At 34.7% G+C, this 24,735-nt stretch overlaps 1 protein-coding gene across 2 annotated transcripts in view; it reads left to right on the top strand.

Annotated features, from left to right (window-relative positions):
* The first annotated feature begins 1,131 nt into the window (after nucleotides 1-1,131).
* Nucleotides 1,132-24,735, top strand: part of LOC139119959 (coiled-coil domain-containing protein 186-like) — a 36,240-nt gene continuing 12,636 nt past the window's right edge. For both annotated transcript variants that reach the window (XM_070683928.1, XM_070683927.1), the window contains exons 1-11: nucleotides 1,132-2,625; nucleotides 14,123-14,261; nucleotides 14,537-14,665; nucleotides 15,089-15,301; nucleotides 18,732-18,851; nucleotides 19,362-19,466; nucleotides 20,098-20,196; nucleotides 20,568-20,654; nucleotides 21,185-21,327; nucleotides 22,243-22,423; nucleotides 22,945-23,019. In XM_070683928.1, coding sequence (XP_070540029.1) covers nucleotides 1,706-2,625; nucleotides 14,123-14,261; nucleotides 14,537-14,665; nucleotides 15,089-15,301; nucleotides 18,732-18,851; nucleotides 19,362-19,466; nucleotides 20,098-20,196; nucleotides 20,568-20,654; nucleotides 21,185-21,327; nucleotides 22,243-22,423; nucleotides 22,945-23,019 — 2,211 coding nt within the window. In that variant the 5' untranslated portion in view covers nucleotides 1,132-1,705. The remainder of the gene's footprint in view (nucleotides 2,626-14,122; nucleotides 14,262-14,536; nucleotides 14,666-15,088; nucleotides 15,302-18,731; nucleotides 18,852-19,361; nucleotides 19,467-20,097; nucleotides 20,197-20,567; nucleotides 20,655-21,184; nucleotides 21,328-22,242; nucleotides 22,424-22,944; nucleotides 23,020-24,735) is intronic.

The following is a 24,735-nucleotide window of genomic DNA, read 5'->3' as shown; positions in this document are numbered from 1 at the left end:
TGACACGAGCACCCGTCTATCTCTCGATCTCGAGCATTCAGCCATTGTGAGGCCACAGTCGAAACGTCAGACGTGCGCCTGTGGTGCAGCTTTTGGCACACAGTTCAGTGTAATTCTCTCTATGTATGTATTTGTACCGTCATGTTTATTTTTTTATTTATTCGTCCGTTTGCAAAATGATATTTGTTACCACTCAATAAGTTAGTTGTATAGTCGTAATTTTAATACAGAATCCTCTTTTATAGATTTGATGAAACATTACAACCTCATCTTTTTACTGTAATATTGGCAGCATTGCATTTGTAGCATTGTGTTACTTTAACACACAACTTTATTTATCTTGTATATCAGTTATATTATGAATAAGTCAGTGAAAGATTGGCCTAACAGGATTCTGCTTATGATGAACCACATACTTTGTCAGGCAACAGCTCTAGCCTGAGGGACCCCTGAAGTCACTTTCCCCCCTTTTTGTGATCGTTGGTTTCAATGTGCAGCAACACAGGTATGAGAGCGTTCAGTGAAGAGTACTGTATGTATGCGTATATTATTATTATTATTATTATTATTATTATTATTATTATATCTTTATTTCAGATTATAAAAATCCATAGCAAAACAACAATACATTTTAAAACACATACGCTTACTCTGTGATAAGACTGATAAAAATAAAACACTCACCACAAACGGGTTACTTGAGAGATGGAGTCTACTCAGAAAACTATATGATTTTTTCCGAAGGATTTCTTCAAAAGTTAAAATCGAAAGACTGACAAACATTGCACTGTTAATCTGAGTAAAAGAATGTTTAAAACCAGACAACTTACGAAAAACATGGGAGTAAGCTCGTCTAACTGCATTAGTTATTGGCATTGGCAACTTCAAGCGCCTGTGGGTTTCTATCCACATATGCGTCATAGCAATTTTTCTAAGCTTCCTCGGGGGAAATTATTTTCCCTCCTTCTTATAGGGATAATATTTTTCTTCCTTGTCTGGCCTGCATAATTTTTCTAAATCCTCCAGACCCCTTCGGAATACCAAGTGGTTATCTCAGTGGTGGTAGCGCCGGGGGTAGCGCTATTCAGCGCACATGGAATAAAGTTGATACTCATGACATCATCGCGCAAAGAGTGGTCACGTGATCCCACGTCGTAAGTCGTCGGCCATTTTTTGCACTACGGAAGGTGGGAGGCCTAACGCACGATCTGTATATCCTTGTTTACACTCCCTGTCATTTTCCCTTCACAAATACTTCATTGTTTTTCTTGCATTTACGGAAATCGTGTTAGCTTAGGGGTTCCACGTGTAGTCTCAACTTTGTCGCAGGAGCAGTGTACAGTAGGTCTTCCAAAATTTTACTGACCGGACAGGCCGGTTGGGTCAGGCAAAGACTTCTACACAAAAATAGACAGATCTACTTCCGGGAGGGCGACGGAGTGTGAAATCATGGAAAACCCTGTTTTACGTTAGCAGACCGTCGTTGCCGAGATGTTTGGAATTTCGCGTTACTTAGAATTTTCCTCGTGACCAACCGAAACCCACATTTGCGGGGCGGTTGCGACTTTTGCAGAAGGAAACGAATAATCCAGTTCGAGCGAAGACGTTGGCATTGATTGGTAAGCTTACATGGTAAAGCTTTGTACTCACCACGAAATCCTCTGTCGATTGTTCATGTTTTGTTGTTTCTAGGTGAGTACCTGAAATGGCCGACATTGAACAAAAAAGTCCTTGTTACGAGGACAAAAATTATGTCGTTCAAGATCAAAACAATGTGCCGAAATCAAATAGCGAATGTCAACAAACCGACAGCTGTGATACTCCAGTCTGTCAGGATGGGGGCATAGATACTATGGATACAGCAAGTCCCGGTGCCAATGGAGATTGCGGACATGAACTTGATGAAGATAACACTACCGGAATCACAGCTGGGGAAGAAAATGGTATATGCGAAACAGAAAATCATACGAACTCAAGTGTAGTCGAGGAAAATGGGCAACACCAAGGTATTACAAACGACATATCACAAAGGGATATTCGGGTTACTGATGACATTGACAGTGCCCGGCCTGACCCGCTTGAATCAAATGATGTAGTTACAGATACTGTGGTATCGCAAGATGAAAGTAGTTCGGATCAGAGTGAATTGTCAGGCTCGTCACAGAGGTCTGATAATACCCAGACTGAACAACTACCTTGTGTAGATCCTTGTAATGATGGGGATATTGCAGACAATAAATATACGGAACAGCAAGAAGTGAACTCTAATTGTGTGGAAGCAGGAGAAACATTCCAAGAGAAGATACCTTGTTCCACCCCAAAACAAGATGCTAGTGAGGAACTTCAAAAAAGTAGTGTAAATCCTGCAACTGACAACATTACCCCTAAAGACAGTGAGATTATTTCCCCCAGTGACATTGGCGTTGCTAATGACAGTGATCTTTCTCAAGATGAAGACAAATTATTATCAGAATTATCAGCAGAGCTGGGTATATCCAGCAGTGAATTACCAAATGGTGTTAAAAGAGAAATTGTCTTGTCAGAAATACCAGAATACAAAGACTTGATAGTGAAGTGTAGTACATTAGAGAAACAGTGTGAAGAGCATAAAAAGGAACTGAAAAGGTGAGTTTCTCCCTTTTACCTCCAAGGTTATACATGGTACAATAGAAATACCATGGAGCTAGCACACACAGTATTTATTTATTTAATCTTTAATTCAGACATAAAAAACGTCCATATAAAAACATAAAAGAAAAAATGACAAGACAACAACAAAAAAACCACTTAATATAAAATATTAATCCAATGGGCTTGTAGTCCATAAAACCGCCTGTCACATGCAACAAGGCTGTTAATCAAAACATTAGTACTATTTGCAAACGGACTCTAAAATTATGAGCAGCCCGTCTTCGTAAAACAGACAAGCAATTCATTGAATTATCAGCAAAAACTTTTGAGGCACTAGCGTATCTTGAAAAACCAAAAAGTCTCCGTAGAGCATTATTATGACAAACAGTAATACTTCGTATAACACCAACATTAAATCGCACCACAGATGATTACCATAAATGTTATTACAGAATGCATTAAAAAGACGAGATTTCACCTCAACAGAGCAATGGTAAAATTTTCTAAGAATCATATTAGCTCTGCCACACAGTGCTCTACGTTGCCTTAAGATATCAGTGTCATCACGAAGGTCACGTGTGAAGACATGGCCCAAATAAGTAAACCAAGAGACAAATTCGATTGAAACGTTACACAACTCAATTGATGGAATTACAGAAAGATTGTTTGACGATTTAAAATGAATACATTTTGATTTGCGAGAGTTATACCTCATATCATGGTCAGAAGCGTAATTTTCACAAATTTGAATAAGTCTACGAAGTCCTTTAACTGACGGGGCAGCAACACACATGTCATCAGCATAAGAAAGATTATTCAGCATAACTCCTCCAACTTCGCAACCACTCCAGCATTAGAAAGTTTTACATTTAAAGCATCAACATAAACATTAAAAAGAAATGGTGAAAGTATTCCACCTTGGCGAACTCCATTACCTACATTAAACGATTGTGACAGTGAATTTGACCAACGAATACAAAATTTTTGACAAGAGAACAATTTGTATGCTACCTCCACAGAAACTTTGATTGCCAAATCGTTTCAACTGGACTTCCTTGTTGTTTGTTGAAGCATAGAACCATCATTCACATGTTAGTTTGACCGTGTCAACCCCGGCAAGAGGTGCAAAGCTAGCCACATATGTCAGTGGGTGAAACTTACACCGATTGTAAACTGAAAAATGCAAGCTGGTACATTCTTCTAATAGTTCAGTGCAAACCAACCCACTGAACTTTTCACAAGCAACACAATCATATATAACCTCACTGCTGCTAAATGTACCCAGATTGATTTTGTCCTATTTTGATAAAACTGACTAACAATCTATACAAACGGTAGTTCTTGATTTTAAGTATGCCCAATATTAAATTTACCGGTTTACCCAAAAACTATAAAAAAGATGAATAATGACAAACATGTACACAATGTACATCTCTTATGTTACTGTAGGTGAGTAATTACACTTGAAGCTTCCACTGACCAATGTGGTAACTTCTGCACTGTTGGAGTGCCAATTCAAATTGTCCTTTTACAAAAAATTACAGGGCTTGTGGCTGATCATCAGTCTGTTTCGCTCCACTGTCTATGGTCAGTTACACAAGTTTAATTACAGTTTATTATGTATTAATCATCATTAGGATTAACACTTCATTCAGATTTTCATGTTCTGTGCATTGAAGCTCAGCTGCTAAATTCTTCACACAATTTTGCATCATGAAGAGCAAATTTCACCATGAGCAAAATTTGGTATCAAAATTTGCCCAGTTCAGACTGTGTTACTTGGCAGATGTACATGTAAAAGCAGTAAAAAGCTAATCTATTCAATTTTATAACAGTGCTGTGTTGATCGTAAGGAAATTGTAACTCTTGACTGTAGAATGATATTATAATAGTATCTGAACAGGTTGAAAAGAAAAGGTCAACTTGAGTCATCATATATTCATATGATTCATGAATTACAGTACCATGACAATATACTTTCATTCATATGATTCATCATAATGCCATATTTAACAAGTAAAGTAGATAGCTTATATATGTTTATGACATCTGAATGTTTTGAAACAAAAAAGGTAACGGATCATCCACAATCGTCCATGTGGCAACATTCTTCTTTTTAAAGAGGTAACCAAGTGACAGGTGCTAGGTTTTGTAATGACCCCAGAAGATAAACAAAGAGGTCACAAATTGAGGTCAAAGAGCATATACCAATTCACAGGGGTAGACATGTAGGGCAATCTTCATATTCAAATCAAGATATTTTCAGAAGTCTTGAACAATGGTGGATCTATCAACTAACTTGATAAATGGAAGAGTTAGACAACATTCTGCTGGAATATAAGGAATGAATTTGAATGGAATAATTATGACAGGCAAATTTCCATGACTATTTTGATTGTGAACTATATCTGCTCACAGTCCCTCCTTGAAGGACCGTGATCTGCTGTTACTGTGGAACATGTAACACTGAAGACTTCAAGTGATGTCACTTATGCAAGTACAGTAGTCTTTTTTCTCTTAGTCATGTCAACATTTTTTCATGATCATATTTTGATAGCATTGCTACCCTGCAACTGCTGAAAATTTACTGTTTCATTACTCAGTGTAACTAAACATGTGATATCAAATTACAACATCCGCATGCAGAATACTACTTATAAAGTAAGGGTACTTGTCCCAAAATAACAACGAAGGCCACTGTGTTGATCGGGTCAGAATGGTTCCTCTGTTAGGTAACCCTCCTTCCTATGATAATGTGAGTTGTACATGTTTTTGTAGTGGTGATAACATGAGAAGTGGGTATCACCATAACCATATATTGCAGATAATAGTATAGTCCTATTTTATGGGCCATTATATATTATTTTAGAGCTTTTCACGTTTACATTCAAAGCTGTATTCAGATATTCAACCTCAGCAGCTTACAGAATATGTCAAAGTGTTTATCACCTGCCTTGCGAAATATTTTCTTGACTCTGTGTCATTGTCAGAGCATGCAGTTACACAGTAGCTGGTTTTTAACTTTCATGTCATTATGTTATTGATACCCGTACTCTGTACATGCAGTTGAAACACAAGACCCATAAGATAAAACTTGCAACCACATCTCCTCCATTGACAGCTACTGTAACCCGCCTGTATATGCAGTGTTCGCGGTGACTTTTTTCTCCTCGCGTACGGCATACGCATTAGTCTGCTAAAATTGCGTAACGGCTGGATTTGAGTGCGTAATTTCACTTCCGCATTCGATTGATGAAAAAACTGACTGCAAAATACAATGTGCCGTTGAATAAACCTACACTACATATTCGGATTGTACGATGTACATTATTTTAATGAAAAAAGTTAAACGAAAAACTTGAACAATGTTGAAATGTAACAGCGAAGGGTATACATGCGACCGTCAAAACACATCGGGCAACCCAAAAGTTAGAGTTATGGCAGCTTATCCAGACACTTCTGCAGTGTTCAAAATTTATCGGGATTCCGACGAGCTCTACCGATGAATGATTTTTTCACGGATTCGTAGAGCAAAGTTGAAAGAAAACAGCTTGATCAAAATTTGGGAACAGCGAGACGCGATGATCGTGCACGGTTGGCATTTATATAATTTGTCGCAACATTTCTGTCAATCACTCACTTTGTGTCATAAGTTTCAGAAACTATCGCTCGCCTGAAAATTAGCAACGTAATTCATAGGCACAGCTGACATGATAACGTGCCCCGAAACTTTCCACACAAAATGAGTGATTGACAGAAATGTGTTGCAACAAATTTCGTCTGGTTATCGCCTAAGCTCAGTCGTGGGGAGTGCTTTCGGTTTATCCTTTGCGTATAGAAAACGCATACCAATGAAAAAAATGCGTACAGCGTCAATTTCAATGCGTAAATACGCACGATTTTTGCGTAAACGCGAACTCTGCCTGTATATGTATGCTTCAGCTCTTTTGTTTTACTAACATGTCTTGCATCATGTGAAAGGTACTGGTACAAGTATAATACAATGTACAGTTCCTTGTATATTCTAGCCAGTATTTAGATAAATCAGTTCCAAGGCTGTTTTGTTTTACAAATTACAACACAACTTTAAATACCATTGAATGAAAACTTGTGTAAACATGCATTTCATTTGATTATAAATGGAAGGGAATCTTCCAAATGCATATATACCATTAATAATAAAAAAATATACTGTAATATTTATGTTGCACATGGATAGGAGATTGATGAATAGAATGCTACCTGCAGGATGTGTACTAATAACGTTTAAAGGCCATTCATAAATTGGTTATTCTTCAGCATAGCATACATATTCTCATCCATAATGGGGAATACATGTACACCTCCTGTGTACTTCCTTCCCCGGCCACCTATGACTGGCAGTCTAGTCCAGGACCTCTCCTTGGCTTCATAGCATATACCAAAGCCAAGAAGAGGTCCTAGACTACTGACGATTTGCCATGTTTTTCAAAAGTCTGTTAAAACAGAATATTTAATCTTGCAGAGACATTTATCATGTAATTTTAGTCCAATAGCATAGACAGAGTTAGCATAATTCCAATAGCATAGACAGAGTTAGCATAATTGGTTCCAGTGGTTACAGTTTCCCAAGGGTCAAGGACAATTTTTCATAGCACAGAATGCTTCCCAGCCTGAAAGTCTATACCATATATTTTAAAGCAGTGGAGTTTTCCAAACGTAGATTCATACATTTTTACTGCATTGCTGAGATTCCGTACAGTAGAGTGATCCCTGTAGCTGTCGGGAAATAGAGTACTTTTAGTTATGTAGCTAAAAACAACTTCATGGGTGAGCATTTTGATGGTTTCAAATGCCTTCCCTTACTATCAAATGCCTTCACTCTTTTATGGTGATATTGTCATATTTATAGAACAATTCTCGATATTTAAAACAATTTGGTTTAATTGGTATTCATTATAGACTGGGCAAAGCCAGCCATGACACACACACAAACAGTGGAACAATACACACTGAACTAGTAGTAGTAGTACACAACGCCAAACCAGTTAAAACATCAGTCTCCAGTTTTTATGTGTCATGAATTTGAACAAATATGCCCTCAATTCCTAAAACATTAATGTTATCAAAATATACCACATGTAGTTCAAGTTAGAAGAGGTCAATGTTGTACTTGAAAGATTCCACAAAGAATGAGCCACACCTTTGTTAATTATTTATACACATCATATCACTCCATATTTTGCCCCACAGTCCAATATAAGTTTTATGGTTTGGGTCAATGTCAAAGGGATTTAAATACAAAAGTCAAATGATAATTTGACACAAAATACTTTGAATTGTACCATTTTTTATCTCAAACTTTGTTGTTTGTTTTGAATTACTTTCCAGAGTTTTCTGTATGACAACATTTATATATTATTTTTTAACAATCAAAAGATAAACAAAAAAAACATGACCATCATACATATTGTTGTTAAATATGCTATGAAAGTATATATAGTACCTAGGTTGTTGTTTGGTAAACACACTGTATTCAACCAGATATTTCTGGAAAAATGTAACATGAAAAATGCAGTCCCAATTTGTGTGCAACTTTTGGAAATTTGAAAGATTATTAAGAATGGCTTTTTGTATGATCATTGTAGATTAATTTTCATCCAATTAGACATGTAATTTTCTGTGATAATTTATAATTTGTTTACATATTTTTAAAAATGGAATATTTGAGAGCAGGATGCTTTCGGTGTGACAATGAGAACAATCAGTGTTTTTCATGCCATGCTGTCGCATATATTCAAGCAACACATACATCATGACTTCCCACATATCGCAGACTCACAAAAGGTTGAAAATTTGATTATGAAGAACTGAATAAACCTGTGAATAAACCTGCAACTCTAGAGAATGTAAGCTCTATATTGACTGAGTGGTGGGCCCTACAAAATCAGAGTGGACCATCTACTATGCAATTTTTCCAGCCCATTTATTTCTAAAAAGGGTGAAATTTGCCTTAGGTTAAGACCAATAATACAAATGTATTCATTATTTTTCAAAAAAATAATATGACAGAACCCCATGGGAAGACAGTGCAAGTGTCCAGTCTCGGGTATTTGCATGAGGGCTTGCAGTGTATTCTATGGCAGTCCCCACGTGATTGTCTTGCGAGGTTTATGCCAAATGTTTTACAAAAAGAAATATACGCAACAAAGAAACACAGTTGAACTATTTTAATTTTGCAAATGAGCTTGAGCCAATCAGAGCTGGCCTGATCACGAGGAATCGAGGATAACACTGGTCTAAATATATCAAAACTTTCAGAAATGTGATCTTCTCTCTGTGATAAAAATATACAGTAAGCCTTGTCATAGCTGTCATCTTTGAATGCGCCACAAGATTTTTCCCTTGCAAAGTAGTACAGCTTGCAGACTATTATTTTTGGTTTGCATATAAGATACTAGTCATCTACAAGCAAAAGCAGTCCGGGTTAGGAGTGCTCATTACCATATAAAGGTTATAGCATGTTTTCAGTATTGCACTGCAGTGCAAATACTGATGATACATGCACATGCTTTCATGCAAGTAAACTGTTGTACATATGTAATAATTTTACTGGAAGCCTCAGTGATGACTGTATTTTTGTGTCGCAGGAAACCTTAAGGCATTTGTTTACTTTTGTAGAAACATCTTCCAGTTGTTACTGTAGCTACATCTATGATATCAATCAATGCTACTGCAAGTGCACCTAGTGAAATTTACTGCAAACGTCACAAAAGTTTTCTGTCACACTCAATATAATTAAGTGCCAAACATAGGTAAATTTTTATACAATTATCATCTGCATGTACCTGTTACGGATGTGTCTAGTTGATAATTAACATAAATATTTCATGGTTTCTTTAATACTCAAAACATGTTATTCAATTGAATATTTCAAATTATAATTAGCAAACGTACGTGATATTAAAGATGTTAGGTATACTATGGATATTGTAAATAATTTTACATATCAATTGTATTATATATTGAGTTATCATACTAGATATACTTTTGATATAGAATCTCTAGTTCCTTTTTGGATCCTTGTTCACGCGAACTGTTATTTTGCCACTGTGGAATAGCTTTTGATACATTTTCCGTGCAATTTTACAGTATTTACCAACAACTAACAAATATGTGTGTAGAAATGGGCTAAAAATAATTCACTACTAGCAAACACATCTGCCAACTGTCCAGTGTGACAGTATCAAAATGATACAATATAATACCCTCATGTACAGTCATTCACCTGATCAGTTGTTAACTGATCCCACATCAGTCTAAGAGCTCAAAACAAGGCACAGTCACAGACTGTTGCTAATCCTTTGTAAAATAATCTAGATTATCTATGTACTTTGTAGTTTGGAATCAATTAGTAGTTTTATGTCGTATATTCAATAATCCAAAATGATAGTCAGACTGTATGGAGACATAAGGTGACTTCACACAATCATTATTTTTATTGAAATTCATAAGTTGGGCACTATACTGGTGTACATTTTTTTTTAAATCGGTGATATACTGAAATTAATACTTTTCTAAAATTATTCACCAATATTTTGGATAAAAATTGGCCCTTGCCGAATTTAATATAATATAATAATATAATCTTTATTTCGAGTATCTGCTCAAATGTAAAGAAAAAACAAGACAGTAAACAGCTAACGCCCGCATCACCAAACAATACAAAAAAAAAATGAAAACACTAAAAGAGCTTAATCATTATTTTAATAAAGTATCAGACATAACAACATAATTAACTAATGCTTAGTTTCATTCAAGGCTTTTTCTTCCATTGCCCATAATGATTTTTGGATTTCAGGAGTGAAAATGGACGATTTATTGTAGTACTGTATCATACATATATCTTTAACATTTTAATGTTTAAGTATTAAGTTGCGCAAACAAAATCATGGACTTACTAAAAACTAAATATAGTGTCCATAACATGAAAAATATTTCATAAGACAGAGTGATATTATCAGGTGATTTTACGTCAGACATGAAATTTGTATAAAGAGAAAGATATTAAGTGCGTGATATGGAAAATATTTCCTGTGACATCATTCAGAGAGAATTTAAATCTTGCACGATATAAAGCCTCATCTTCTGTAGACCTGTATGGTCTAGGTATACAGATCTCTGTAGTAATTTTGTGTCTGCAATTTTCTTCCCATTGTGTATTCAACCATGGTGAAATAACAAAATTGCACAAAGTGATGATTCTTCCCAGGGTTGATGAGAGTTATTCCGATCTGTTTGGTCATGAGCCTACATGCAAATTTTTACCACTGTTGCCTATTTACGTTTGATTTCTACAACAACATAAATAATAACTTGCCTTCACATATAGAGATGAATAATAAAGGACCTTCAAGATTAAAAGGAGAAGATAATTCCTTTTTTCTGAAGAGAGTGTCTCTCTGTGGGTATTATTGCCAGTATATTCTATGCAAAAGACTGAGGTACAACATCAGTATACTATCATGGTATTTGCATATACAGGCAAATATATCCTGTATAGTAGAAATAGATTTTCATACAGAAATGTATAATAATTTTGAGAAATATTATTATGCATTGTAATATGGAATAGTTGATCATGCCAAGTGATGAATAATGTCACTGCATTACTGATATTCCCAAAAGAGAAAGGGAATACGTTTCTGACACGTTTCGATAAAAATCTGAAAACTTAGTAAATGGAATTATATTTGATCAGTTGTTACAGACTCTCAATTGAAGTAATAATCACTGAATTAATGAAAAATGGCATGATGATCACTTCAGATATTGGAGGGTACCATAACTGTTTCCATGGTAATTTTTCCTCAAATTGCAAAACAGTTGACCAGCAAAATAGGTAAAGGGTCAAAATATTACTAAGCAAATAATATGAGTGTGTTGTGTGTGCAAATCTTTCTATACAACATGGACATCTGTTTGTAATTGAAAAGTTGAAAGCTGATTTCCCATGTATTTAGGCTATTTTCAGAATCCATAGTCTATTTCAGACTCTGTTACAGAGAATCTAAAATAAAATATTTGTCAATGAATTGTAGAACATATTGAAAAAATTCTCGCTATTTTCATTCAACTGTAATAAGCAGCATGACATGAAAGGATGAACCGTGCAAGTCTATACTAGTATATTCCTAGGTATCCATGAGAAATAAATAAATAAAATATAAAACAAATATATGTATGTATACATATATAAATACACACACATGCACACACGCACATATACATTTATATGTGATAAAGCAAAAACAAAAAATCATTTCAAGTACAAAGTAATGATATCTGCTACGTTTCATGCTTCTTGCAATCTATGGACAGATCAAGCTTTCCTTCAGCCTTTTTGATATATACACACACACAGACACACAGACACACACATACACACACACCCAGGGTATGCACAGTTTTTAGTGTAGGTACCAGGTGTTCATTAGTTATGTTGGCAAATGACCTTGTACCTTTGTGTATTGTGGATATTTGATTTTTATAATGAAGTGTAAATTTAGCAGACTAAAACGTACAGTTCATACACAGAAAAGTAATTACATAACAGAAGGACAGTGGTGATGAGGTACAACTGTGGGATGCATGGATCAATTTCACTGCCCTGAGTCATCAATTTAATTGAAATATTGAAAATATAGTCTGGTGTGCAGATACCATGTGTGTTTTCAAGGTTGTTGTTCATGCAGCATATAGAAGAAAACTCTACATGAAAAGAATGCAGAAAGATATGAACTCTTGTTTTATGTTTTTAAGTCATGGTATGGGATAGTAATATACTATGAGTTAGTGTCATGTTGTCCATGACCAGTAGATGACATATGGTTTAAATGATGCATTGATCAGAAACACACACATACACAAGTTTTTTTGTAATTGAAAACCTTCCAGTATGTGGTGAAATATGGTGGCTCATCCGTTACAATCCATTTTGATTGGCTAATAATAGCAGATATAGGCTATAGCAGGGCTTTGAAGTAATGCTAGACATAGCTGGATTATGATTATCCATCAGTTTCCATTCCATTCCATCTTGTCTCCAAGATAATCATGTCTGCCCTGACCCATCACATTATTTATTTAAAAACCCATATTTTGCATGAAAAATGTTCTGATCAATACAAAAACATATTTTCAATATATCCCATAATTTCACTGTATCCATTCCCATATATTTTATTTCAAATACGTACCTTTAGAGTATTGGGTGGTTGAGAGTGCTAAAACTTAATGTATTTTATCAAAATTCCGTCATGTGTTGTGATCATTTCTTTGATTAAACATTAACAACATTGAAATGCTTCAACATATGAGGTCTCAGATTTGTAAATACATGACAGCTGTCAGCTATTGAAATATCATTTGACAATGTTTGTTCAGTTTTAACATGGAGCTAACCATCGATACCTACAGATCATATCACATATACAGCAACACCATGCCTACATGTAATCATGACTCAGATGTGTGTATTTCACATTTCATAGAAGCTTTGTTGGGCTTTTGTGTCTTCCAGGAGGCAATTTTATCCTTTAAAATTGAAATTGATATTATCATTCCTATTTTAGTATATTCTGGTTGGGACATTCCAAGGTACAATACTGCAGTGTTTTTGCTAAGCTTTAGGTACAGAGGTGAATAGTTGTAGAACACAAGTGCCATTTCTGTCGTCCTCTATAACATTGCATGCCAAGGGGAGCACAAGTAATATGACTACAGAGTGCCCTAGTTCCAGGCCCAATACACAAGCACCAGTGGCAGTGTACAATCATGCAGGCATTCAAATAAAATAAACCATAGTTCACAGGTCAGATCTGAGGAACAATGCTTTAGAACCAATAGGATGTCAATTGGGAGAACATGTACTTTTCCAAGTGGGCAATATCCCGTCAAATGCTGGATATGAAACATTCAATTTAACAAAGTGTAAATGAGTTATTATTAACCCTTTTCTGGCCAGACAGTATCACCTCCCCATCTTCCAAGTGACCCACTTGGCTTTGTCTGTTATAGCAGGTCTGGTCTGTAAAATCACGTTTACAGTGTCTGTTTTCAAGGGCCTTCAGATGTTTAATGTTTTGTTAAAATGCAACATGCGAGAAATGTTGTACCTCGCCAGTTATAACCAACTGAACCTGATGATGATATATGAACTTGAAAGGATAAGGGTTAAGTCTGCAAATCTGATGATATAATTCTTATTGATGAAAACTATTCATGTCCTTTATTATAATAAAGTTTTACACTATATAGTTACATGTATATTCCTGTACAAAAGAGTTTATTGTCAGTATAACGATATGGGTGACTGTATGGAATTTCATACCATTTTTATTCAGTTGTTGGTAACAGATCTTATTTCTTCCTCAGAAAGTTTGACTCAGTTTTCAGTCAGAGTCAATAAAAAACACATACTAAAATGTCTCTTGTGGTATCGTTCTCACAGTCTTCAACAGTCTTATCAAGAGAAGACCAAGGAACTGAAACTTGCCCACCAAGCAAGCAACACCATGAGGTTAGACATCCAAAGTATAAGAGCAAAGGAAAGTTCCACAGTTGAAACATATCAAGTAACCGTCAAACAGGTGAGTTCCTCTGGCCGTCCAATCATTTCTTTTAAAGTACTATACTTGCAAAAAATTTGCATGTTGACCAACCAATGAGGGCTGCAGAAACCCTTAATTCAGAAATGTTTCTGTTTAAAGTATAACTTATGTACATAACAAATAGATTGATGTTTGTAGATGTTAAATGCTTATTAGCATCTTGATCTGAAGTGAACCAGAAAACAAATTAAATGAAATATGCGTTCAAATATTATATTTCTGTTTCAATATTATTTTTATGGTCCTTCATGCAGTTGGAAACAACAGTTGAAGCTCAGAAGAGGGAACTTACCCAGTTCAAGGAGAAACAGTTATCACACGATGCTGCAGCTAAAAGAGCTATAAACACATTACAGAAAGAAATGGCTACAAGAGTTGACCAGGTAAGAATATACATGTACATCATTAAAATTATAAGCACACCTGCAGAACCCTGCTCTGATGTTTCTTGTAATAGTACTGTGTTTGTATTTTGAAGTTTTGTACACAGTTAAGTACATAGTAATACATCACTTTTGGTAATGTTGAATTGTACCATTATGGCATAGCATGATTTCAGTATTCTTTGATTTTGTTGAATCAGTTGTCACACTCATTACTGACTTCCCAGGATAGTATCAGTGTTATGAATTATAATTCATGTTCAATAAGTAGAAAATTTTATTTTCCCCCACTGAGTTAACACAGGGTAGAGCAGCAATTTCGCATTTTAGTTGTCGTCTTCAGTCCTATTCCTACGACTGTGGTACAGCAAATATTCTGAGTATTTTATTCTAGTGACAAAATATCCTATTGCTTTCATACAGGTGAAAAAGATGTACGAGGAAGCCGTGAAGGAGAAGGAATCGATGGTGATTAAATTTGCTAAGAGTGAAAAGGAACAGATGGACATGCAGAAAACCGGCCAGACTCTTGAAAAGAAATTAGCTGAACACAACAAGCAGATGGAAGCCACAGTGGCACAACTGAAAACAATCAAGGCAGAGAGAAATAAATACAAGAGTCAGTTTGATGCCAAGGTATGTGCCATGTTTGATCAGTTTGGTGCCAGAATACGTGATGTGAGTTCAAATTTCTTTTTAACTCTGTGTTCTGCAAGCATGGCATTGCATTATTCTGTAGATCAGTGTTCACCTTTCATCAGTCATATCACTTTCTACAAAGTCAAATCACATCCAATATAGTGGGGTATTCCACAATTGTGGCCTGTTTTTGAGAAATCTATACAAAGGAGGTAAGTCTCGCAGTATAGGAATAAAACTCAAGTTCATGATAACATCCAACCTTTGAATCTTTGTCTGTTTCCCTCTCAAATACAGTCCAACTTTAATATTAAGGTGGTGTGTGCCTTAAAAGTGATAGATTTTAACTTTCGCTCAAACTTTCCTCAATGAAACTTTCAACCATACTCTTACCAAATCAAGAATAAAAATCAGGGGTCACTGTGCAAAGTTTTGTGCAAGAGAAACAAATTAAGTGATGTTTACTGATATGTAAAATTCAAAATGGCAACCATAATGTGTTATCTCTATGGGGAAAAATAAAATTTTCGATTTTGAAAAACTAAGATGACAAAAAGTTTTCTTACTCCAAGAGCTCGAAAATGAGCTGCCATAGGTAGTAGTTCAAAAAAATTGAATCGTACATATACATTTCACGGGTATTCATAGGAGATTTTCACTCCACACTGTGTTGGCTGGAATTATATGGCATTAATGTGTTGCAGCTGTCAGGGACACTTTGCCATGACCTTATATTCTATGCCACATTGTCCATGTATGGCATTGTTTTCAGTTTGTCCATGGCCATATCACTTAGTTAGAGGGACATAGCCATTGTCTTTTGACATTTTAAGATCAATTTTGTGTCAGTTTAAAAGTCAGTTATATCAGTGAAAGCTTTGCTTAAAGAGAAGTCAAGAACCCACTTTCAGACACAACTTAACAGAGAAAGCCCAAAATAAATAATAACAAATAAAGAAAACCAATCAATCAATCAACCAATCAATCAATACTTTATTCATCCTAAACACTGGGCAATGATAATGGTGACTGAAGAAAACATACACGCACGAACAAACGAGAAATCTACGAAAGAGAAATAAATAAAAACAAACAAACAGACACTGGATAAAAGCTTGACATCGTTTCTTTTCATTTAAAACCCGCACTGCGGTTGGAATAAAAGAATGTTTGCACCGATTTGACCTGCAAGCCGGTGGACTGAAAATAAACTCTGAAGATAAAACATAGGTTTTACATGATATTAGAGAGTGAGCCTTTCGGTGCTGCTGTTGGTTGTAAAAACAAAACAAATTTCTCTCAGGAGTACTGATTATGTTGGAGCATATTGAACAATCTTAACGGACAATTTATGCATTAAACAAATACAAGAAAAAGTTAAAACACTTTCAATGAATGTTTTGTAGAAAAGGGATAAAATATTTCTATCAACTCTACATTACATATGATAATATCTGGTTCCTACCACAAATATTGCAAGGAGCTTGCAGCCGTTCTACCAAATAGCAAACCTCCATATTATTGTAAAAGCAGAGTGATGGTATATTTAATACTCAATCATTATAAACATAACAGTTGGCTCTTGATTTCATATTTATAGAAATCTTTGAAGGGGCAACTTTATTACATAAATAAATTGTCATTTACATTCTTCTATCATCAATTGCAATTTTTCATTCAAAGTGATGCAGACGTTTGTGTATCTCCAGTACCATATGGTTCAAATTAACTATTTTATATGAATAGTTTTCACACCAGGAAAACCAACCCTAGCCACTAATAGACATGTCTGGTAATTTGCACTTCCTATTCCATTGTAACAGCTTGAACATATGGTGGCAGCATTAGGCATTGCAAACTGAAAATAGCTCAAAATTTCACCACCATTAGTCATTATGGATAGGAATATAGAAATAATATATGTGTTCTTCTGGCTTTCATAGGCCAGAGGGCCTGTGATGTGCTCTGAAAAAAATGGAAGGAGATAATATACAGGCCTTTCTTGGATGTTTCACATATGTAACTAAAACTGACATTGACTTGTCAGATTGCATATTCCAAATGATCCCCAAACCATTGTAACATGTGAGAAATGACACTGAATCCATCAATAGGCCCAATTGAACTATTGACCCTGAAGATCATTCACAGGTATATTGTTAGTTTTCAGAGCAATATGAACTTCCATGACTATACAGATATAAAAACTAAGAGAAGCTTTCTTGTAAATTTAAATTGTGCACTTTCATAACCGTCACAGGAGTCAAAACAGCTTTAATGACTTTCCAAAAATTTATCAATTTTGTGATGTAAAATAATCTTCCCACTAGACAAGTGATCATCCGTCCATATATTATCACCATATGTATGAATTCCTCCAGTTGACCTTTTGACCCTCCCTAGCGCTCACACTCTCACAGTGTGGTGAAATATTCATCAACTCTGCAGAAGCTGTGTGTTATCAATACACTGGTTATATGCTGCTCCATTGGGTCATCACTGTAACTATAGGTGGTGACAGCTGTCCACAGTGTCATACTTTGACCTGTCCAGGCCACCCATCTTCATAGGGCTTCTGTAATGAGTTTCAAATTCACTAAATTGAAAATCAATAAGTCAACATCACAGCATTATTTATGAGCATTTCTCATGTACTTATTTTGAATTAAACAAATCAAAAAAGCACAGCATCGTCTGTAGAACAAGTATTTGTGGTTCAGATGAAGTGCTTTTCCGAGTCTTTATTGTCCAGAAAACCTATTATGAAAAATTTCTCACATTTGAGTTTCATGTACCTGATTATTGTCAAGTAAATTTTTTTGTATTCCTGTATGTTTACAAAAAGTTTTCCTTATTCCATTGTATTTAGTTGAATAATTAATACATGTAGCATAACAGTTTAGGTGTACATGACACTAGAAGTAATGATGGAGTTAATAATTTTGATAATTTGTTTAGTTAATTTGTCTAAATAATTTCTCTCATTACTGGCAATAAATATAATTTATTGATCGTAATATTTAAATTTTGCTGTTTGAATGTTAAGCTGAACATATTGTCTTTATTTTGTAATTTCTTCTTCAAAGTATAAGCCATGGTTTGACTTCCTGAAAAGCTCTCAGCAAAATTTTCTTAAGAAAACTTGTCACTCACAAGTCTTTGTAGAGACTTGAACAAAAGAAATATTCATTTATGCTGATATTTCTGTTTATTACAGAACTTATACAATTGTCTCAAATAACATATGAGATTATAATATGTCTTATTAATGTTAAAACACAGTGATAGTTGTAATTTTGTTCCCGTCACAATGGATCCTAGAAATATTTTTCCATCGCTGAAAATACCATATGCTATTTCAGTGTCGTTACCAACTCTGCAATGCCAACATATTGATTTTTTTCCCTGGTGTCTCATCTTTCTGCAGGATTCAGAAATTGCAAATTTACAAAAAGAGGTAGAGAAACTCAAAGAAGAAATAAATTCACAAGGTATCAAAGTGAAATGGGCTCAGAATAAATTAAAGACAGAGTTAGATTCCCATAAGGTGAGTGCATCAGCTATGTTGCGGGATCTTTTTTTTCTATTTTTAATTGTATGATACCGACATTTTATTCTTATCATTTCAAACTGTTTGGAAATTTCTATGTCTTCAATAAATCTGAACAAGTGTAGAATATGGGAAAATGTCCAGTACACCACAACCATCTCCGACTCACCAGTGTGATTAATGGAAAGTTAGTTTTGGTACCAAAGACATGAATGGAAGTTAAGATATTGCCCTAGTTCAAGTGTTTAAGATTTTCATTTCAGCTGTTCATAAATGTCAGTGGTGTGTCTTGAATACTCAAATACTTGCGTTACATGGCGTTCATATGAGATCAAATGTACAGAAGTCAAAGGTCAGAAATACTGACTTGCACACATTCCGGTCATACATATGTTTTATTAACCCAATTTAAGCGTTTTTACCATCGATGAAATTCACTACACTACTGCTGGTCTGCACACATGTAAATTGACATCCTTTGGCGGTACTCTTATTCCCTTTTTTCAGGAAACAAAACTGAAGCTACAGAAGACAGAGAGCAAGCTGGCCGAAGCCAAGGAAGAGACGGAACAGATCAGGAAGAACTGTCAAGAAATGATTAAAACCTATCAGGTGAAATAGAATACTTATTAGAATTCACTGTGTGGATAGTTAAAACTTTGCATCCAATATCCATGGAGGAAACAGATCAAGCAACGTAAACGAAAATCAGCCTTGTAGATTTTAAATTTCAGTGTAGATTAGTATAAGAGTTATGCTTAAGTCAAGATTGTATGAGTATATTTACATGCGTTCACATATGGACTTTGATTTACATAAACAGTTGTAGTGAATGTATTTTAACAAGTTTTGGCCATCAAGCTGCTACATAGTTGTAAAATTATCTGTGAAACGCTAGCAAAAGTTCCATCACACCAAATGAAAAAAGAAATTTGTTTATGGTACCTGACTTACGCTATTTAATACCTCTGACCCTAATTTTTTATTGTATTTTAAAATATCATGCATGAGTTTGCCAAATTTGGCTGAATTTTGATGGGTCATACCAAAATAAAAAGAAAACGAAGAGTTCCTGACCAACCTATCCTATTTTATTAGGACATGTTAACACAAAGACACAGTATTTTTTTTACCTCACTGCTTTTATGTCAAGTCACCAAACACATGCCAATGATTCTGGTCAGATGGCCAGCACCTGTTGTTTTTACAACTTGTAACACATTCATTACTTCTTTCACTGCAGGAATCAGAGGAGATAAAATCCAATTCACTGGATATAAAGCTGAAAGAAAAAGAAACGGAATTAGAGTTTGAAAAGCAACAAAAATCAGACAACATTGAGGTACAGCTACAAGTATATGATCAATGCTATAATGTTCTGTGATGCAATTTTCTCAGATATTGTTTTTAAAATATATACTACAGATTAAATAGTCATTTACTTTGATGATAAGTTAATTGTCAAGTATTTAGATTGTTTGTTTAATATAGGAAGACCCAGAAATTGTGTAATCTAATTTATATATTCATACCAAATTCAAATGTTTTTTTCCTATTGAAGTAAAAATGACCAACATATAACTTGTGTTGATATCTGTCTTTCTAAAGGTAGAAAGGTTTTACATTGAAATAGGTGGACATTCCTACCAGTTTCATATTTATTGTTTTCACCATTGCAATCTTACTTAACACTTGCCTTCTCTTCGTGTTCAGATGTATGAACAAGTGAGCAGGGAGTTGGAATCCTTGAAAAAGACTTTGAAAGATAAAGTGGCAGAATCCATAACCCACCAAGATAAGGTATGTGAACTTTCACATTCGACCTTTCACCTCCTGGTTCTATTCATATTTTTGTGATGCTGTCTGCGTCATATTTCGTTGGAGTCCCTGATGAATGTACAGATCAGATTACAATATTTTTTTTCACCTAATGTAGAGCCTGTTGGTCATGATATTGTTTTTCGCCTTGATGTGTAGCGTAAATTAGACCTTTTGAGTTCTGTGTAGCTGCATATGAAAGATATACTATGAAACTACAAATGATTCCTACAGTTCATATATTTGCTATTTGCATGGTTCATACCTCATGAGAATAAATTCATGGATTGGATAAATAAAAGCACAGAAACTGCTGAATTATGTCTTTCAATTCCTGATCTTTGTCATCAATATTTTAAACAAAATTTATTGAATATATTCAACAATTGATTAGTTTGTAAAACAGTGGAAACTATGTACTCTTGTATGTTTCCTGCTCAACCATTTTAATTAGGGCCCTGTAACTCACAGAAAATTTTCAACAGAATACTCATTTCTGTGTTTTGTAACAGATCAAGAACCTGGAGGAGGAGTGCGTCAAGAATCAAAAAGTGATGGCAGAGTTCAAAGAATTACTGAACAACCAGAAGGATAGTAATCGTAAACTGACTATACAGGTGGATGACATGCAAAAGCTCCAGGAGGAACTCGCAAAGTAAGCAAAAATAGCATGTTCTATTTTCACCAATGTCTCCAGATTAAACCACTGCATTTTTATGTCATTTTAAATGCAGTCCTCTGGATAACTGACCACATGCATGTGCATGTGCTTAAACCCTTGTGCAGTCTGCCTTTTGGTGAAAGCCTTGTTGTTCCTCAGGGATAGGGGTTGAAAGAGTGAAGCTTTCCGTTGTTTTAAACATTTCAAAGAAATGCTGAATTTTTCAAGTTCACTGTGTAATGTTTGATAGAATAGGGTTTATGCAGAATTGTAGGTTTTGTAGCATAATTAATATGTTTGGCTTTTATAGGGATAGAAAAATTGTAGAAAATATAGATTTAGACTTTGCATCAACAAAATTGTCATTTGTTAAGAATGAAATGCCTTAGGTAACTGATAAAGAAATTCTCTGAATTCTTGGCCAGATCTAAAAAAGAAACTGTATAACATCAGTTGACTTGATGTATACTTGACATAGACGTACACATCTGATACTACTCAAGTTTTTAATCCTCTGACAGCAAAAAATGTAGTTATGCTCAACACCTCTCAAAAGAAGTTTGAATTCAACTACCAAACTGGCAATATCAAAATAGATTTTGACATTTCAAAGATTGGCATTTATATTTCAATTCAGAGTACTACATCAAATGGTTGATTGATCATGTCAAACAAAACTTGCCACAAATAGTTTAATTTGTAAGTTCATGAAGAATTGGTCCTTCTTTGCATTTGACTTTATTATTAGCAGTTGTGAAACTTCAACCCTTTTGGAGAAAAATAGGCAGCTTCTGTTTAAACCAAAATTGAACTAACCTTTATTCATTAAACCCCCACACTTGTAATTTGAATGAAAGAGTTTAAGCAGTTATATTCTAATTTTACTGCACATTTTTTTTTTTACTCCAGGGAAAGAGAAACAGTTAAGAGACTGGAAGAAGAACTGGGCACATTGCAATCCAATAACACCGAACTTGAAAATGACATTGCCAGTCTGAACCGCAAACAGTCCGAGCTGCTACAATTTACAGAAAAGATTACTGCCAAAAATGCAGAATTACTTTCCTCAAATACTGCACTTTCTAACAAGGTCAGTCTCAGCATGTTGTCTCATTATAAACATATTCTAGTCCTGATAAAAGTGTTGATATTCAATATCATATAGAGTACAGAGTTTCAATGGAGAATGCACAAATATGGATTGACTTTACTGAGAAATAATTAGAAGTCCACCCTGTGTGTGAAAGCCTGTTTACTTAAATTAGATAATTAGCAGATAAATGGTTAAAATTATGTAAGAAATATAACAATTTTATTCAAAATGCATGTTATTGAAATGTTGGCCAATATTTTACCATCAAGAGCCGCGAAGTATGCTTTTACTACCAACTCATTATCATTAGTCTTGTGGTCTCTGATTCATTGTGAGATAACTTTAAAGTTTGACCCATATATGGGCAAACTTGGATTGCAAGGTCAGAAAGTGAATGAATAGTAAAACTTGAAACACTGTATTCATGTACCGGTACTTTGTGATACCAGGATAAGTAACCAGAAACTTGAGAGTTTTTGTATTGTTCCTGTACAGTATTATGTTATGTTGATTTTCAGGTAGAGGCAGTAACCAAAGAAAATGAGAAACTTACAGATATGTGCAATCAACTGAAGAAAACAAATTTAACTTTGGTAAGAGGATTAATCCTTTCTGCTTATGACGATATGAAAAAAATTATAGTTTCTACCACTTTTGATTTTTGAATTATTATACTGTGTGTGTTTGGTTAAATGAGAAAAAAAGCATAGCATTTCTAAATGTCTCTGTTAGATAGTTTTTTTATGAGTCTGTAATATTGATACTTTTGGGGGTGAGTTTTGACTGTGGCATTCTGTTATTGTGTTATGCGTTTCATAATGACAGCCAAGGTTGAGGGTGAAAATTATTTGTTCTGGTGTGTGGAAATCTTGTTGAGTTATTGGTCTATTTTATGTCAAATTTGCTTTGTCGTTGTACAATCAATACTATTGCTTGTGTGTGCACAATGTCTGGACATAAAGGGGATATTAGAATTTGCATACAATAGACCTGGCTATTTACTGTTGTAACTTTCAGAGTGCAAACAAAGTGAAATAAACATTGTTTGCTAATCATGGAAAAAGACCATAGCCAGTGGCATGTGTTGAATGGACAGTGGCAGAGGTTTCAGATAAATTGTCATTTTTAGCTCACATTTGGTATACCAATGTGAGGTAATCGTATAAGCTGAATCAGTTCATTTGCATGCCATTTGCATGTCTGTATGTATGTATGTATGTATGTATGTATGTATGTCCGTCCACATCAAAAACAGCTAAACGGCAAAACCTACTGTCTTAGTATTTGGTGTACAGGTGCACCTAGGGGTGGAGATGTGAATTTGTTCAAATGAACTTGTCAGTGTCAAAAATATGCAAATGAGGGGGAAAAAAGGAAAAACCCTGCAAATTGCTAAAACTCTGTAACCGTTGGTCAGATAGGGTTGAAACTTGTTGTGCAGGTTCCTTTAGGTATTCTAAAGCAGATGTGTAAAATTTAGGATGAAATTTGCATGTTTCTATTTTTCAGGTAATTTTTTCAATTTTTAGTCAAGAAATGTTTAACTCTGAAACCACTCATCTGATTGCTCTGAAAGTTGGTATACATGTTCCTCAGGATGACATCAGTCAAGTGTATACAAATTGAATTGAAATTTTTAAAATTTGTAATTTTGAGGCAATTTTCTGAATTTTTTGGTCAAAATTTTTTTTATTCAAGAATAACTAATCTGATAGCTTTGATATTTGGTATACAGGTTACTAAGGTTGATCCAAATCAGTTTGATGAATATCGTGAAGATATCTTGAATTTTATATTTTTGCTGAATTTTTTGGTTGTTTTTTCTCATTTTACGTAAAATTTCTTCTTCTCTGAAACCGCTAGCCCAATTGCTCTCAAATTTGGATTGGATGTTTGCAAGGGTGTTATCCTTCTAATTGTTGAAAATTACGACAACATTGGAAACATTACTGTTTTGGGGCAATTTTTGTTATTTTTGGTCAAAAAATCGTAAAAAAATTTTCATTTTAAAGCCCCTGGACTGGCTTTTACATTTGGTGTACAGATGTCCAGGGATGACAATAGTTAGATATGTGGAAATTGTCCTGAAATATACAAATTTGTATTTTTAAGACAATTTTGTCATATTTGGTCAAGAAAACTTGTTCTCAAAATTTCTTGTCTGATAGCTTTGTAATTTGGTACAAAAGTCCCGAGGGATGTTATTAGATAAATTTTCTGCTCAAAGTGTTGGGAAACCCCCAAATATTTATATTTTAGGTAATTTTCTTTTGTGACCTTAAATGACCTACACCAACCAAGGATTTGTT

The sequence above is a fragment of the Ptychodera flava genome, chromosome 20, assembly GCF_041260155.1.
Source record: "Ptychodera flava strain L36383 chromosome 20, AS_Pfla_20210202, whole genome shotgun sequence".
In the NCBI taxonomy this organism is placed as follows: domain Eukaryota; kingdom Metazoa; phylum Hemichordata; class Enteropneusta; family Ptychoderidae; genus Ptychodera; species Ptychodera flava.
The sequence above is the reverse complement of the archived record's forward strand: the minus strand, read 5'-3'. Positions and strand labels throughout refer to the sequence as shown.